We start from the raw sequence: 18,970 nt of genomic DNA, 5'->3' as shown, positions 1-18,970 counted from the left end.
CTCCTCGGGCATTTTGTTACACAAAATGAGAAGGTGGCACACTGTTATCAGAGCAAGTAGCCAGGAGAGCATGGGACATGGAGTCAGGCAGGTAGGGGAGATGGCAGAGCCCTGTGAAGGATGTGGGGAGGGCTACAGGCTAAGGAATTATTTTCTCCCTTAGACCATAAATAACCATGAGTTGGCAAAGAAACAGGTTTGCCCAACCCCCTTCTTTATTCATAGTTAATAGAGTTAATTTTGTATCCATTAAGCTGGCCTTCAACAGCATAGCGCTGATTACAAGACATTTATTTCAAGATCATTGACTTGCAAATCTTGGGCAAGTTGCAATTTCAAAACTCAGTCTAGAAATAAGAGGTCAAGGGAATCTAGCGCATGGAGGCAACAGATGTTTGAGCCAGCCATTCCAACCCAATAATGTCATCCCATTCTTCCTCTGAAGAAATGATTCCCTAACCCTCAGAAATGTGGGATGGTCCCTCCAGGGGCGTGTAGGCCCCAGGGCAGCCGTGAATTCACTTTCAATTTTAGGAGGGAGGAGGGAGCAGCTGCCGGAGCAACAAGGTTTTATTTTAGGGGCCTGATGTAGGAATTCAAGTCAGGGGAGTGTCCGGAGGGAGCTCGGGAAATTCAAGGTCAGAAGGAAAGCTCTTGTCTGAAATACTGTCCTGGTGAATTAAAAATCAGGTTTCGGTCTTGCCTGGCTTCATTTTCTGGTCGCCTTTCAGTAGCACAAATCTTTCAGCTACCAGCACGAGTAAGTCCCCACACATCTTTGGAGGCAGCTCCTTATTTTATATTTCTTTAGATGGCCCCGTCTGACCTGGAATTTGCTATGTAGACCTGGCTGTCCTTAAACTCTGCCTTAGGCTCTGCTTGCCAAGTGCTAGGATTAAACGGACATGCCATCATGCCAGGCCGAGCTCCTGCACTGTACCTTCAGAGGTTAGAACTCACAAGACCAAGCTGGTCACTTGAGTCTCACTATACCAGGCAAATTGCACAGCCAGATCACACACATAGGCACACGCTGGCTGTTCTTACTGACTCAGCCCTTCTTTTCCTTTCTAGTCTCTCTTTTCCCAGTGACATATGGTCTTCTACCACTGTTCATTCATGAACACACACACACACACACACACACACACACACACACACACACACACACACGGGCAGGGAAGAGAATCATTTGTTTGTTTTTTAAGACAAAGTTTGTTGTTCTTTGTGTAGCCCTGGCTGTCCTGGAACTCGCTCTGTAGACCAGGCTGGCCTCGAACTTACAGAGATTTAGCTGCCTCTGCCTCCTGAGTGCTGGGATTAAAGGCGTGCACCACCATCACCAGGTTTGAGAGAGAGAATCTTTATAATGCATTATTAACTCAGAATAAAAGCCTCTACCAACTTTGAAGAGAGACAATGGAGAGGAGGTTTTAGAAAAAGATTCCAAACTGGCTTGGAGACAATTCCGGTATTTGGGAAGCTGAGGCAGGAGGATTACCATGAGCTCAAGGCCTACCTGAGCTACAAATGTGAGACCCCAACTCAAAGAACTAAGAATAAGGGCTGTGGGTGGTAGTCGAGTGCTCACGGTGCACACAAACTTCCTTGGTGAGTGTCAGGCTAGCCTGGGCTATGTGAGGCCATGTGCCAAAAGCAAAATACAAACAGAACCTATGATAATACTTCACTTTGAAAGGCACGCTCCTTCCTCAGTACAGAAGGCTCCCCCCTCAACCCTACCTTGGCCCCTGGTTTGCACCCTGTGGTCTAGAGATGAAGGCGGACCTCTTCAAGGTGGTAACTTACTCAACAAATACACACTTTATTTTCAGATGATCAGTGTCACAATCGCCACACTAAATACCGTAGTCACACATTTCTGTTAAGCCTCACAGAGATGAAGTGATTTACTCAGAATTCCATGGCTAGTCTCTAATGCCCTCAGACCCCCAATCCAGCCAGCCTCAGCTTCATTGTTGCCCTGTGTACCCCAACTGTCACACTTCTAGCCTGAGCCTCGTCAAAAGCGCAAACTGAGGCAGTGGTGGCACACGCCTTTAATCCCGGCATTTGGGAAGCAGAGGCAGGTGGCTCTCTCGCAGTCTGAGGCCAGCCTGGTCTATATAGCAAGTCCCAGGACAGCCGGGACTACACAGTGAGACCCTGCCTCAAAAAAGTAAATAAATTAAAAAAAAAAAAAAAGGACAAAACAGTTTCAGCTTTTACTTACCAATTAAATTTAAATTGATTAACTAACAAGTGTGTGTGTGTGTGTGTGTGTATGCTGTGGATGACTGATTGATAAATAAAACACGGATTGGCCAGTAGCCAGGCAGGAAGGATAAGCGGGACTAACAGAGAGGAGAATTGAGAGAACAGGAAGGCAGAGAGAGAGACACTGCCAGCCGCCTCCATGACAAGGAAGATGTAAGGTACCAGTAAGCCACGAGCCAAGTGGCGAAGTATAGATGAATAGAAATGGGTTAATTTAAGATATAAGAACAGTTAACAAGAAGCCTGAGCCATTAGGCCAAACAGTTTAAATAATATAAGTGTCTGTGTGTTTATTTTATAAGTGGGCTGTCAGACTGCCAGGGCTTGGCGGGACCCGGAGAGAAAACTCTCTAGCTGTGTGTGTGTGTGTGTGTGTGTGTGTGTGTGTGTGTGTGTGTGTGTGTGTTTATATGTGTGCACACCAAGTTTAAGAACAGGACTCAAACGGGACGTGGTGGCTCACACCTTTAATCCCAGCTCTTGGGAGGCAGAGGCAGGCAGATCTCTGTGAGTTCGAGGCCAGCCTGCCTCTGTCTGCAGAGTGCTGGGCTTAGAGGCATGCATCACCACACCTGGCCAACCTTATTCAGTTTTGCTGCAGGTATATCTGTGCATCAGCTGCATGCCCGGAGCCTGAGGAGGTCAGCAGAGGGTGTCGGACTCCCTGGGACTAGAGTTACAGACAGTCATGACCTGTCATGTGGGTGCTGGGACACCAACCGGAGTCCTTCACCACTGAGCCACCTCTCTCTCTCTGTCTCTGTCTCTGTCTCTCTCTCAGCACCTTGCATCATACACAGTTCAACTAAACCTGAAGACATTTCCCCTTTGTCTGCCTGTTTCCTTCTGAAGGTTCCCTGCCCTCAGACAAGTGTTTTACACATATCTGCCAAATACAGTGTGTGTGGACTTCAGGGAGGATTTAGGGTGCTGACACTTCCTGTGTGTCTCACCCTAATTACCACCTTTTGTGTGGGCACTGGGGCTCTGCATTCCATAAAGGTTCCCCCGAGCTGGGAGACGTTTGCTTCTCTCTTGGAAGGCCTTTTCTTATTCTATCATATCATCTCCAGTCTCCACCACCGGCTGCAGACCTTCCACTTCTGACCCGCCCAGCACCACATTCTAGTCCTCTACACTGCTCTTTAGCTCCCAAGAAAGGTTAAGCTCCGCCTTCTTCATGGGTCAGCAGAAATCCCAAGATCTCTGACCCGCAGCTCACTGGGACTTCGCATATCTCTGGTCATTGTAGCCTTTTAAGAAGGTGTTTCTACTTCGGCCTGTTTTCAGTCACCCTGAAACTCACATAAACACCGTTACTCCTGGCATTTTTATGTGGACAACTCACAGGTGTTACCACCCAAAATAACTTTAAAGGAGGCAGGTCGAGGGGCCAGCAGGTACATAAATTTTGACTATACAAGTTTCTTCCTCCTCCATAGACAGCCACCATCAGTTACATTTTCAGAAAATTTTATTATTATTATTATCAACATCATCAGTATTGAGATCACTTATGAAAGAAAGAAAGCTAATAAATAAAATAGCATGAATCATTTTGTCAGAATGGAAAGGAATGAACTTTCAGGCTGGGGCCAGGACATAAAGGCTGGGTTTCAGGATATGAAGGTTACGGAGTCCAGCACTGGGCCTTGCAGAGGATCCTGAGGTGTGGAAAAGAAACGCCCTTCCACGTCCCCCGCAGCCTGTCTGTGAGAAGTGAGGTCGGCCCCCTTCCCTCTAATGCTGAGAGTGGATGCTAAACATGGACACATAATGGATGAGCTGGGATGCATTCAACAGGCACCCAGAGACAAAATGTTTCCCACACCAGAGGCAGCCAGAGCAAGACTGCCTGTAACCTTATCGATTTCATTAACATATCTAAAGAAAGAATGTGTCAGTCAGAAAGGGGATTTGGTGGTGAGGAACTGAGGATGAAGGGGAGGACTTTGGCAGTGTGATTCCCTGGGGTCCGGGGAGGGGGGGGGAGCCTTGACAAAGGCGGGCAGAGCATCTGGCCTTCAGAACAGATGCCACACACATCAGCACCCACAGGCCTGCTCTGTACACCCAGGCAGAGATCACCCACTTCCCCTCAGTATTCCTGTAGAGATGAATTACACTGATTCTTGGTTCACTTAGAGGTGTCCATTCCAAAATGAATTAGCACAAGGCCATTGTGGTTTATACTCCAGCTGCTTGGGAGTTCATATGATGTGACTTTACACTCCTAAATCTCACAAGCTCTGGGATGTCCAGCACCAACTTTAGACCTAGAAGCAGATCACAGGCCCCTAAACTGTGATAAATTCACAGAGAGAAGGAAACAGGGGCTTCTGGGTAAGCAGGTAGTCACATATGTGACCATAGCACGGTGCCTCTCCAGATTCCCACATGGCTCTCTAGCCCAGCTGAGGACCAACTCGATGGATTACCACATGCTAACTTTATCCACCACGGTGCTGCTAACATCCTTTGGCGGCAGGGACTATCATTTGTGTTCTCTCACATAAATGAGGACTGTGAGGCTTAGAAGGTCGCATCATCAGTCAGTGGCAAGGGCAGATTCCAACCCTTTCACTAAGTTAAACCCAGTTGGCAAAGGTTCTGCTAGAAATAACTCAAATGGCATGTCATCATCAGACGGCACATCTAGAAACGCGTTGGCAACCAACCCTTTCCCTGTAGGACACCCAGGACACCAACCCTTTCCCTGGAGGACACCAACCCTTTCCCTGGAGGACACCGAGGACACCAGACACGCCAGGGTGTGGATTCCACGATCACCCTCCATCAGCACCACTGTTCTCAAGCTGGGGGTCCATGCAAAGGTGAGTTAAACCTCCAACCATTCATCCCAGGAAGGAAGGAAGGAACGAACGAATGAACGAAGGAACAAAGGAACGAAGGAAGGAAGGAAGGAAGGAACAAAGGAACAAAGGAACGAAAGTAACCTCCGATTCTAAGCCTTTCTACGTATCTGAGAACTCAGCCACGTTTGGAATGGCTGCATGCTTCCCTTAAACCTTTTAAAGAACTGATTACATTTGTTTATGTATTTCTTGTGCTGGCATGCACGAGAGGTCAGAGGATCACCTGCGGAGTCTACGCTCTCCTTCATCACATGGGATAGTAGGTCCTAGAGATTAAACTCAGAGTGCAAACCTTGGTAGCAAGTGCCTTTACCCACTGAGTCATCTCAGAGGTCCTTAAACCTTGACCTAGAAAAACATGCTCATGTCTAGAGTCGGACAATATAATATAAACAGTAGAAGTATCTCTTGTTATCATGTAGACGATACCCTTTACTCTTTTCAATCACCTCATAAAGTATAACCTCCCCCCAACATTTGTGAATTATAACTAACAAAAGTTGTAAAGCAATGGCATTGGGGGTGTAGTTCTGGAAGAGAGTATGTTCTTAACATGAGTGAGGATTAGGTTCAGTTCTCAGCATTCTCTCCACTAAGAAATTGTATGTATTCAAGATGGCTAATGTAGTGATTTGATATACATACGTACTATGTAATGATTACTACAATCACATTAATCAACACACTACCACACACCACACTATTGCCCTTGCATGCACCATTACCCTTGCATGCATGTGGGTGTGATGGGGCACTCAGGTATGCTCCTGGTGAAGACATTTGAGAGTTGTCTCAGCAGATTGTAAATATATAACACAGTATCGGCAATAACAGTCACCAGGCTATGTATCGTATCCCTAGAACTTACTTGTCTTGGTTGGTTGTTGGTTAGGTTTTTGGAGAGAGGGTCCAACTGATCCCAGTTAGCCTTAAATTCACTATGTGGTCCTCAAACTTATCACACTTCCACCTCCCCTCTGCAGGATGCAGGTTTCCCCACAACTGGGCTCTTCCACCTTCTACCTGAAGCTTGGGCCCTTTGACCAGTCAGTAGCTCTGCATTTCCCTTCCGGGTCATCCCAGGCAACTACCATTCTTTTTTTAAATTTTTATTTAATTTTTAATTTATTTTATTTTATTATTATTATATTTTTGAGACAGGGTTTCTCTGTGTAGCTTTGGAGCCTTTCATGGAACTCACTCTGTAGCCCAGGCTGGCCCCAAACTCACAGAGATCCGCCTGGCTCTGCCTCCCAAATGCTGGGATTAAAAGTGTGCACCACCACCGCCTAGCAGCAACTACTGTTCTACCTTCTACCTTTAGGAATTCTATTCACTACATTCCACTCAGGAGATCAGAGTATGTCCTTCTATTCTTTTCATTATGTGGAGAACATAGTGTTCTCTAGTTTTTTTTTCTTTCTTTCTTTCTTTCTTTCTTTCTTTCTTTCTTTCTTTCTTTCTTTCTTTCTTCCTTCCTTCCTTCCTTCCTTCCTTCCTTCCTTCCTTTCTTTCTCTTTTTTCTTTTTGGTTTTTTGAATCAGGGTTTCTCTGTGTAGCTTTGCACCTTTCCTGGATCTCGCTCTGTAGACCAGGCTGGCCTTGAACTCACAAAGATTTGCCTGCCTCTGCCTCCTGAGTGCTGGGATTAAAGGCGTGTGCCACCACCGTCCAGCTCTCTAGTTTCTTTATGTTGTAAATGATATAATATCCTTCCTTCTGGTGCTGAATATTGTCCCAATGTGTGTGTGTGTGTGTGTGTGTGTGTGTGTGTGTGTGTATGTGTTGTGTATTGTATGATTTACATGGGTGAGTTTTTGTATATATACACCACATTTTCTTTATCCACCTCTCATTTGGTGGACAGAGGTATTTTCATGTCATGATATAAAGCAGGCATTTTAATCCTCATTTAAAGATGAAGAAACAGAAACCCCATCTCAAAAAACCATAAATAAATAAATAAATAAATAAATAAATAAATAAATAAATAAATGAAAAAAACTATAGTAAGATTTTATCTGAAAATAAATATTAGGACTGGAGAGATGCTTAGTGGTTAAGAGCACTTGCTGCTCTTACAGAAAACTGGCAGCTCACAACTCTCTATAACTCCAGTTCTAGAGAATCCAACACCCTCTTCTGGCCTCCTTGGGTACTGCATGCATATATATGGTGCATATACTTACATGCAGGCGAAACACATAAAAATAAATAAATATTAACAACAACAACAACAAAGATGAGCTGGCATTTGCCTATCATCCCAGCCCTTGGAAGGTAAAGCCACAAAGATCAGTTCAAGACCAGCCTAGGCTATCTTTTGCATTCTAGGCCAGCTATGTGGGACCCTATCTGAAAACAAAGAAACAAATAACAATGATGAAAACAAAGAAGAAACGGAATTGTCACTGATGCTGAATAATCACACACAGAAGGTGATGACCGCAGGATCTGCGCCCTGCTCTAATCTGACTGGAGACTTTGCTTACAGCCACTTTGTACCACTGACAGCCAGAGACCTAACTTGAGGCTGGTGGCCCTGGAGAGCGAGGGGACCCAGCAGCACCCTGAGCAAAGTCACCACCCTGCAGAGACCGCTGGCGGTTTTTCTGGATGTATGCCCTGTGATTGGGAGGCGCTGGATTCCAATCAAGATTCACCAGGGAAATGGCTTCTATGGAGGAATGAGTTGCTGCAGGAGCAAGGTGTCTCATGAGAGACCCTCTGAGGTGACCGAAAGTCCCCTTACCTTCCGCAGCTTGAAAATGGTGGGGCTTGCTTGGTATCCCCTAAAGTTCCAATGCAGGAGAACATTTTCAAATATTGTAACATTGGATTCCAAGGGAGGCAGGGGAAACTATTAGTAAAGTAGTATCCAAGTATACACCATGTGCAGGCTCATGGCTCAGGAGTTCCAGGTAATGCTGTTCCCCAGGCACAGTGACACCGGACCTGGCAGTCCAGGTTACTCGACCTTTTACCTTGCCAGCCCCACATCTCCACTATGGCAGAGTGGCCACAGTGAGAGCTAACTCAAGAGGTCTTTCTTTTAAAATCAATTTAAAATTACATTTGTTTATGTGTATCTATGTGTGCACGTGTGTGAACTATGGCAACAAGGGAGGAGGTCAGGGGACAACTTTCAGGATCCAGACGGTTCTTTTCTTCTATCATTTGGGTCCTGGGAACTGAACTCAGGTCATCAGGCTTGGCAGCAGACACCTTTATCCACTGAGCCATCTCTCTGGCCTCCTCTCTTGGGGTTCTAGCAGAGGTTAAATGAGTCAACACATGGAAAACACCTCAAATGGACTTGGTTCATAACAGGGATGAATAAACCAAGTCCCTTCCATTTTCCATAGATAATTCCATTCACCAGGAGTTGGTTCCTGGACAGGAAGACCTTGTTACTGTGAGACATAAAATCTTCAAGCGGTGGGCTGGAGAGGTGGCTCAGTGGTTAACACTTGCCGCTCTTGCAGAAAACCTGGATTTAGTTCCCAGCACCCACATAGTGGCTCACAACCTTTTGTAACTCCAGAAGATTAAGATATCCTTTTCCTGACCCTCCAGGGAGAGCTGCCCGCCCCCTCCAGCCACTCCACAGATCTCCTCAGCTGATGGCTTCTGCCATGGATGCAGGCGGAGAAAGACTCAGCCTCCCTTGGAGGGCTGGCCACTAGGAATTTGACCAGACTCCAGTGAGTATATGGACAACACAAAATAAAGTTTTCTTTTTTGCCCTTTTGGAGGGGGGGGGTCACTGGGGAAGAGGGGTGGATATGGGAAGACTGGGAGGTGAGCATGATTGGGGTGCATGATGTGTGTTCCCAAATAATCAATATAAATATTAAAAAAAGATACATTTTTTTCTGGCTTCCTTGGGGTCCTACATGCATGTGGTCAACATAAATCTCTCTCTCTCTCTCTCTCTCTCTCTCTCTCTCTCTCTCTCTCTCTCACACACACACACACACACACACACACAAATTAATAAATTAAAAAATTGCAAGCAAGCCTTTCCGGAAAAAGGATCCATCACTCCTAAGATGTCCAAACAAGGGGAATCCACCAGTTTTTCAGCCCCGAGTTGTCACGGCTAACAAAACGTCACCTAAATTAGCTCCATGTCAACCACTTTCTCGAGGTCCAGAACACAGGGCTGCTTGGCGTGCCAGCCACACCTGGGATGTGTCATAATTCATCAAACCTAGGATTTCGAAAGGACGGCAAAGCTCCCCTCTGACGAGCCAATGCTAACTCAGAAAATGGGGGAGGGTTTCAAAAGTGTCCAAACGTCCCCACTCCACTTCCTGTCCCGCACCGCAGCACCCGCAAGAAGAAAGGAAAAGAAAAACGTGTACAAAGACACCACCTCCTCCACTAAGACAACATTAAAGATAAATTACGCAGGCTGGCAGGCAGGACAGGAAAGTGTGACAGTGAGGTGTCAGGAGGGACAGGGCTGGAGGACCAGCCCACTTACCTGCGCACCACCAGCCGGAGGGTCTTGTAGGACCCCTTCACCAGGGAGACAGCCTCCCTCCTGGAACTGCTCAGTGCCACCTCATTGATGTGCACGACCTCGTCCCCAGCTTGCAGACCGGAGCTCACCACGTCAGCTTTTCCTCCTTCTTCGATCTGCTCAGAGAGATGAGAGAGAGAGAGCCACAGTGAACTTGTGTCCAGCCTGGGGTCAGTTCCCCTGTCCTGAGCCATGCCGGGACACAAGCGGAGCAGGGCGGACCAGCGGCAACCGTACCCTTTTCACCCAGCCAAAGAATAATCTTTAAGAAGTAAAGGGCTAGCCGGGCGTGGTGGCGCACGCCTTTAATCCCAGCACTCGGGAGGCAGAGCCAGGCGGATCTCTGTGAGTTCGAGGCCAGCCTGGGCTACCAAGTGAGCTCCAGGAAAGGCGCAAAGCTACACAGAGAAACCCTGTCTCGAAAAACAAAAAAAAAAACAAACAAAAAAAAGAAGTAAAGGGCTGGCTGGACGGTGGTGGTGCATACCTTTGGGAGGCAGAGGCAGGCGGATCTCTGTGAGTTCGAGGCCAGCCTGGTCTACAGAGTGAGTTCCAGGACAGCCAGTACTGTTATATAGAGAAACCTTGTCTTGGAAAACCAAAAGGAGGATGAGGAGCAGGAGGAGGAGGAGGAAGAGGAGGAGGATGCCTGATGTCTCCTCCAGCCTCTGTGCTCACGCACAGGCAAGCACCTCCGCACACATGGATGCATATATACTCACACAAACACACCCCATAGATAACATAAGTGTGTCTCTTTTTAAAGTTCTGTCAATTAGCCTGGCAGGTGTAGGGAAGGCAGCAAGCAATGTACATCGGTCAGGAGAGAAATGTGGCAGGAAGGAGGTTGAACGTGTGCTTTGGGAGCAAGCAGAGGGAAATGCTGCTTGGTCCAGCACCCGAGTGCCAGTGGACCCTTGTGGGATGTCAGTCGTCATGGAGTAGTGAAAAGAGAGAGAAACACAACAAATTTAAAGAGCTAGTGAACAAAAACGTGACCCGGATTTCCTTTTTAACGTAATTATTCTGCAGAACTGCCTTCATAGGTGAAGATTCTCAACAGAGCTGCGGCTCTACAAAACAGACCAAATGGCAATTTGTGTTGTCTTCATATTCATAAAATAAAGTTGTAGATTTGGGCCTCGCCTACTTCTTATTTGAACAGCAAAAATAGTATACGCTAAAAATCAATGTTTTAGTTACTAGCTTGCTAGTAAATGCTTACATACTTACTATACAGTCGTAGAGAGTGAGATTAATACGCAAACTACTGTTTAAGAGCCCCAGCCCTGATCATTCGTTCACACCACTCTGAGGCAATCACTGCAACTCAGTGTTGTGAATTTCAGGAGCACCTTTTTTTTTTTTTTTTTTAAATCTGTTTAACAAAAATGCTGCTCCAAGCTTTACGGAGCGGCCTTGCGGTGAGTGGCTGCGATCCTGAGTCACACAGGCAAGCCTGGGGAAGGTAAATTCTTCATTCTGACTCCTCTACGCTGCACACATGTGAGGTGCAGCAGAGAGATCCACCATGCGAACCGCAGGTCCTGGCCTGCTATCGAAAGCGGAAACCGCTGTTTTCAGAAGTCACACAGCACGAAGACGCTGCCATTCCAAGGAGCCCATCATCTTAGCTCTTGGCTGCCTGACATTCGAGGGTGGAGAAGTCACATGCTGTGTCTGGTCCCCTTGCATTGATGGCCATTTCCTTCCTACCAGCCCGGAGACTCAGTGGCACCCCTTATGTACCAGCCATGCTCTCCCCAGGGCCCCGAGTCAGCTGCCTGGGTTTCCCTTCTGCCTGGATTTCTCAGCTGGACCATCCATCGAGCCTTCTCTAAGAGCCGCCGTAGACCACAGTGATCAGGCCCAGAGTCAAACTGTACCGCCTGTTTCTTAGCAGCTACGTGGCTTTTAGCATGTTATTTAGCCGCCCTGTGCCTCAGTTTCTTCATCTGTCAAATGATTTCATTTACCACACACATAGTGGGAATGAAATGAGCTCATGCTAGCGAGCGCTCACACAGTCCCTGGCACACAGTGCCAGCCCAGTGGAGCTCAGACACCACCCCACTGTTCTGGTCCAAGGTCAAGTGCCACCTCCTCCGAAGCTGTCCAGGCTTCTCAGCAGCACCCACCCCAACCCCTACACCGCCGCTTTCTGCCCTTGGAGACAATCCCTCGCCTTGAGAGGGCAGCTGCGTAGCAGAGCACTTGACCTGTACACAAAAGGCCCTGGTTTTGGTCCCCAGCACCAAAGAGAGCAAAGCAAGAGAAGTAATGCCCCTTCCCTCAATTCCAGAGCACCAGTGAACAAAATGATACACAACCACAGCATGACATTCCCAACACTTGCTTCACACAACTTTGACAGGACGCTGTGTTTCCCGCGTGATCTCTCAGCGAAGCTATTACTATCTATGTCTGTTACCTGCCCATAGGTTCACCTTCCCCAGCTTTAACTGTGAGCCCTTTGAAGACGGGGCTCAATAGTGATTCCACCTGTACTGAGGTCAGAATGTAGGCTTTCCTCAGAAAGCACGGCTTTGCTGCTTTAAGAAAACACTGGGCAGGCAGATAAAAGATGAGGGTACAGTGATGGACACGATGCATCGGGCTCCCCCCGAATGCAGGTTGTGGAACCGAATAATTTGCCAACAATTTGAACAAAATGAACCCTAGGAAATGGTCAGTGCTTGTATGAAGAAGGAAGTCAAGTTACAGAAGCTACGGCAGATGAACAGATAAAGACGGCCTGGGAGCACACACAGCAGAGTCTCGTTCAGCCATGAAGAAGAACGGATTATGTCATTTTCAGGTACCTGGAGGCCATCCTGTTCCGGGTTCAGAAAGATGACTATCATACACTTTTTCTCATGTGGAGAATCTCAGTTTTTTAAGGGGCTATTCTGGAAGACAAGAGAGACTGGTGGGACAGGGAGAGGGACCAGAAAGGGTAACAGGGTGAATAGGACCGAAGTACATCACAGACATGTACAAATAGCACAGAACAAAGGAGCCGGGAGGGAGGTTCACGCCTGCGATCCCATTACTCCGGGGGCTGAGCCAGGAGGCTCACTCTGGGTTACACACTGAATACCAGGGCATCCAGGCCTGTGCACCGAGACTGTCCCCAGATCCGGTGACGACAAAATCAACCTTCGTTTTCCGTAAGTGAAGGAGGAAGAGGAGGATGACGCTCGCTGCTGAGCTTCCTTCGTGTCTGTTCATGACCGAGAGGCGCGCAAACGGAGGAAGAGGGCTGGAGAGGCTCACCTCGTCCGCTCCTTCTTCGTCCTCGTTTGGTTTCTCAGTGCTGGGCAAGGGACCCGGGAACTGAGCTACATTCCAAGCCCCTTCCCACTTGTTATATTTACAGAGTTCCCCAGAAACTCTCCACCTTGCACTACAGTTAGGTTTAAACTGTTTTACTTGTTACTGTTTTTTAAAACTAAATAATTTATTGAGACAAGTTCTAACTATGTAACTCTGACTGACCTGGAATTCGATAAGTAACCCAGGCTGGCAGGGAACTCACAGAGATCACCTGCCCCTGCCTCTTTAGTGCTGGGATTAATGGTGTGAGCCACCACACTCCAGGAAAAAACAACAACAAAAAAAAACCCCACGTTATTACTACTGTTGAACGTTTTTTGATACCGAGGATGGAACTCGGGGCCATACACAATGCTAGGCAAGTACTGTTGGAATTCCATCTTCAGTCAACCTGTTTTCTTTCTCTTTTATTTTTTTGAGGCAGGATCTAACGTATCTCAGGCTGTCCTCAGACTCACTATGCAGCCAAGGATGATATTGAACTTTCCATCCTCCTGCCTCCACCTCAGCAGCGCTAGGATTAGAGGCTGTACCGTGTCAGTTTCTGTGGTGCTGGACAGCTTCACACACGCTGGACAAGCACTCTACAGGCTGAGCTACATCTCCAGTCCCCAAATGCTTACCTTAATTTTTTTTAAATTTTAAATTTATCTATTTTATTACTTTATGTGCCTCAGCGTTTTGCCTGAGTGTACGTATGTACACTCTGTGTGTGCCTGGGTGTCTGGAGAGGTCAGAAGAGGTGGTCAGAGACCCTGAGACTGGAGTTACAAACAGTTGTGAGTCGCCGTGTGGGTCCTTGGAATCAAACCCGGGTCTTTCTCAAGAGGAACTGGTGTTCTTCGCCGCTAAGCCCCCCAAATGCTTACCTTTTTCCAGGTTAATTAACACATTAATTTATGAAACTGGAGAAGCTGAGGTCATGTTTTGATGTGGTATTTCTTAGTAGAACATTGAGTGGCTACTTCCATGCTTTTGTTTGTGTTGCTGGGAGGAACGCAGAGGCTCGGGCCCTGTCCCTCGGTTACTTACCCCTCTGTCTCCAGTATCCCCACACAGTCTCTCCGTGAATCCTGTCAGGGTTTTCATTATCACCAGAGACAGTTCTAGGTCTCGGCTCCGACGTGGATCATATATACAAGCCCCGAGCCTATATATATTTTCGGCGTCCTGCATTTATTTATTGCTTTTGTGTTCCTCTTCTATTACTGGGGGCTCCTGTCAACCCAAACAGGCTCCACCCATCTCAACCACCCCCCTATGAACAGCTTCTGCTGTCGAGAGAAGCAGCCTTGGTCCCTGCCTTCCCCCCTCCCCCATCTTTCTGATCGTGCCCTGTTTCCTGGTTTTAAACTCTCGAGGTCGGAAACTAAAGAAAAAAAAAGAAAATTTTTTATTCTTCTCATGTGTGTTTTTAAGCATTACCTTCCCTAGGCACTCTTCTAGACCTGAGGAAACAGCCCGTATTCTCTCCTCTTTCCCGGAGTTTACATTCTAGAATATTTTTAGTATAGTTCACATCTTTGTACTTCACTAAAAACGCTGGAGCCAGAGAGGCAGCCCAGTGAAAACAAGGCTGGATTTTTTTCTTATCTTAAGGGCACTTCAACTGATCCATGTAAACAACTCTCCCTGGGAGGCCAGGCAATTTCTAGGAAAGGGAGGACTCTGGGAGGCCGGCGTGGTGCTGGGATCTACCCAGGGCTGTTCTCCAAAAGGAGGAGTCTCACCCCATAGGCCCACCCTGGGTTTTGAGTGAAGCTAGTTTCCTAAGTGTAGAACCCACATCTACCACATTTCAGCCATTCAGGTTAAAGAAGGGCGGTTCCTTTATCTGATGGTGCATTAGGTCGCCCACAGTCCTTCCTCCCTGACGCCTGCTGGCCCTTCTCGGCCTGTCCAGTGGCTAGCACCCTGTCAGTGGACTCAGTGTTTGTTGATGATTTGGTAATAAACACGGTTGCCAAGCAAGTTAAAGCTACTGGCTAGAACAGAGCTGTGACTAACTATCAATATTGTCTCTATCATAACAGATGATAAATTGAACTGTTGAGGTGATAAACTGTTAATAGCCAAGTCGGTGTGTTAACAGCATGTGTGTGTGTGTGTGTGTGTGTGTGTGTGTGTGTGTGTGTGTGTGTGTGTGTGTGTAGGTTTGTGGACAGTAGTGCTGGTACTGGTGGAGGGGCTAGAGGCATAAGATCCTCCAGGGGCTGGAGTTAGAGTCGCCTGTGAGCCACCTGACTTGGATGCTGGGAACTAAACCCTGGTCCTCTGAAAGAAGGATCCACACACCGAACCACTGAGCCATCTCTCCAGCCCTCAAGCTCACGGGATTATTTACAGTGTATCTAATAATCAGTGTCGTGACTTGGAAAAAGAGTATTTAGGATACTGGACGATAATCTTCTTGTCGTGACTTGGAAAAAAGAGTATTTAGGATACAGGACGATAATCTTCTTGAACTAGTCATCAAAGAGAGTGTTCCCTCAACCTCACGCCCCGCTGACACTATCCTCCAGCAAGATTCACTGGGGGAAACGTTTATTATCTTAACCCTTGGATGGATGCATTGGCGGCTAACAAGGTCACTGGCGGTCTTTATCCAGTCTCACCTGCACAGAATTTACTTATTCCAGGAATGCGACTGTCAGCGGCCTAAAGGGCTTCAGGGGACACCAGGAAAAGCTGACTAGGATATCCCTAAGCCAACAAAGGAGGTCCACATGCACACATTGGAGTCCACAACACAAATGTGCCTCTTCTCTCCTCGGAAATCCTAAGTTTATCCACACCTATAAAAGTACATTGAATTGATTTAATTTTTTAAACTATATTTCATTTACTTGTGTGTGTATGGTGGGTGGGGAAAGCTGTGTGCCAGAGCACAACTTTGGGGAGTGCGTTCTTTCCTGGTGGTGGACTATATAGCACAGCCTCCCCTCAGCTTTTACCTGAGGTTGCCTCAGTCTGGACGGCACTTCCAAGCTACACCTACAGCTTCCGTCTCCCCCCAGTGCTAGCGACGGACCTGGGGTCTTCTTGCATCTGCTCCTCAAGTGCCCTACCACTGAGCTACACCGCCAGCCATACCCTTTCTAAACCTTCATCCTCCTTCCCAACTGCATTTTCCCTTAGCACTTAATCCATGACCAGCACTTAATATGTATGTATGTTTTTAACCTTTATGTACATATGCATGTATGTAGGGTGGTACGTGTGTGCGCACGGCACAGTGTGTGTGTGTGGAAATCAGAGAGAACAGTTCTCTCTTTCTACTGTGTGAGTTTCAGGGCTGGAACTCAGAAGTCAGGCTCGGCAGCAAACACCTTTCTTTACCCTGCTAGGCCACGTCACCGGACCCAGGACCGGCAATTTTTCTGATATATCTGTCTTATTACCTGTCTCCCTCTCAGCTGAATGTCAGTCTGTGAGAACTTTGACTTACGCCGGTCTTCGTTTGTTCCCAGTGTCCAGACCAGTGCAGGGAAAAAGATCGGTGCCCAGTACTCATCATCAGATTAAGCAAAACATCATTGTCATAGCATCCCGGTGTTGGATGCCCCAGATTCCAACAATGGTACTGTATCGTCCTGATTGTCACAAGGTCTTTGCGAGGTGATTCTGATCATTTGGTTTAGAATAAGTTTACATAAGTTCCCAATTGTAGAACAGGATACTGAAGGGAAACCGCTTGCTCATGGCTGCACATTAGCAAAAGGAAAGCCGGCCGTGGAATTCCAGATGGACTTCAAAGCCCACATCCTCCAGTCCGCTGCCGCTGAGAATCCCCCAGATCTTTGTCCCAGACTAATACTTCTTTACTTGTCAGTCTAATCCCTCAAGTGCCCGAGAAACCCGACACTCCACATTTCTGTGTTCTGAGCCTTCTCTGTCAGGGATCCGAAGACTGGAAACCCACTGCATAGGCTTATAGGTTTAAGAGCCGTCACAGATTACCCATGGGAAAACAAGCTGGCGTCCACTGCTCCGGGGTAGGGAGCCGGCTACACAAAACACCACAGAGCACTTTCTGCTTACTCTCGGCTCTATCTGGAGTTTCATTTGAATCCAACCCATCCTGCAGAGGGCTGTCACACCTCACTTGCACCCGTATGGGCTGTCTAAACTCTTGACAGACATTTTCCTTTCCTCACATTTTTTTTTTTCCTGCATGGTGACATGGTAGGGTTCCAGGGAGGAAGGGGTGGTTCAGTAAGCTACAGCTCATGCTTGTAACATGCAGTGAGACTGCTATCTTCCTGGTGATTCGAGAACAAGCATGTCCTCTGTTAAGAGCAATCATTGTATTAAAGAGATAAGCAAAGCAGAGAAAGTTAAAAAAGGTAGAGTGGTTTGAAAGGTGAATGCCCCCCAATGGCTCATGTGTTTAAACACATAGTCCCCACAGGACGGTGCTCTTTGGGAAGGTTGTGGCCCATTTAGGAGGTGGAGGCTCACTGGAGGAAGTGGGTTGCGGGGGGTGGGCCTTTCTGTCCGGCAGCCCAGCCTCACTTCCTGTCTGGCAGCCCAGCCTCACTTCCTGTAATCTCTCCACTCTTGACCAGCTAGCCACGTTACCCACTGGCCGGCACACCTTCCCCAACATGAGGGACTGTAGCCCCTCCAACTCTTGGCCAAAATAAACCATTTCTTTCCTAGAGTTACATCATGTCAAATATTTGGTCATAGTAACAAGCAAAATATATATATATATATATTATTTAGTAGGTAAAAAATAAATCAAGAACTCTTCGGCTGTTTTGAATGTTTCTGTTTATTCTCTGGGAATCATTACTACTCATGACCCACTGGCCATTCTCGGTTTTGAACTGTCCATGAAGTGCGGACAATGAAGTAAACAGAAAGTTCTTCCCAGTGTCTGTATGTTCTCATCATCTGTGTGTTCTCATCATCTGTATGTTCTCATCATCCGTATGTTCTCATTATCTCTATGTTCTCATCATCTGTATGTTCCCAGAATCTGTATGTTCTCATCATCATTATCTGTACATTCTCAGCATCTGTATGTTCTCATTATCTCTATGTTCTCATCATCCATACGTTCTCAGCATCCGTATGTTCTCAGCGTCTCACATCCTATGAAATGAGTCAGCCTTCCGAGGGGCCCCAGCACTAACTGCTGGATTATAAAAAGGACAGAAATAGTTCCATGCACTGATCAGCACAGCAAGGGATTGTCGCGATCCCTGCCACTCAGTACCACCCGCCTCTCATCCAGTGTCTGATCATTCGGTTTACTCCATTGATGATTTTTTTTCTGATCATTCACTGGTATGTTTCATGGTTTAGGACAGTCAGCTGAGATTAATGAATCCAATGCTCTAATCCCAACATCGTCCTCCTTTAACACGGATCTTAAAAGGTCTTATTAATAAAAACAATCTCAGAGCTAGGTATTGGGGTGAATGCTGAAAGATCAGAGAAACAGGACAAGCCACATCCAACCTCACCTCGACAACTTCTCAGCTGATCTTGTTTCCTTAGTCTGAAAGCCTGAGTCCTCACCTGAATGGATCTCGGCTGTACTGCTGCTAAAAAGCCTAAAAGTTTAAAAGCTTCTAGTTCCTGGTCCTCACGCCTTAATATACCTCTATGCTTCTTGCCATAACATCCTGGGATTAAAGGCATGTGTCTTTCCCAAGCAAGACATGAGATCTTAAGTGCTAGGATTAAAGGTATGTGTCACCATGGCTGGTTGTTTTCAGTGTGGCCTTGAACTCACAGAGATCCAGATGGATCTCTGCCTCCAGAAGGCTAGGATAAAAGGCATGTGCCTGACTGCTATGTTTAATATAGTGGCTGCTCTGTTCTCTGACCCCCAGATAAGTTTATTGGGGTGCACAATATTTCAACCACATCCTTCCATTGCAGGGCCCTGAATGGGCGTCTCATCTGTGAACCAGGGATAATGTCTGTTCTGTACTATGGT

General features: G+C 47.0%; 1 protein-coding gene across 1 annotated transcript in view; it reads right to left on the bottom strand.

Annotated features, from left to right (window-relative positions):
- Window positions 1-18,970, bottom strand: part of Shroom3 (shroom family member 3) — a 308,934-nt gene that overhangs the window by 188,894 nt on the left and 101,070 nt on the right. The window contains 1 exon segment of the mRNA XM_028881929.2: window positions 9,643-9,797. Within this exon segment, the coding sequence (XP_028737762.1) occupies window positions 9,643-9,797 (155 nt within the window).

The sequence above is a fragment of the Peromyscus leucopus genome, chromosome 10 (assembly GCF_004664715.2).
Source record: "Peromyscus leucopus breed LL Stock chromosome 10, UCI_PerLeu_2.1, whole genome shotgun sequence".
In the NCBI taxonomy this organism is placed as follows: domain Eukaryota; kingdom Metazoa; phylum Chordata; class Mammalia; order Rodentia; family Cricetidae; genus Peromyscus; species Peromyscus leucopus.
This window is presented reverse-complemented; position numbering and strand designations above follow the sequence as displayed.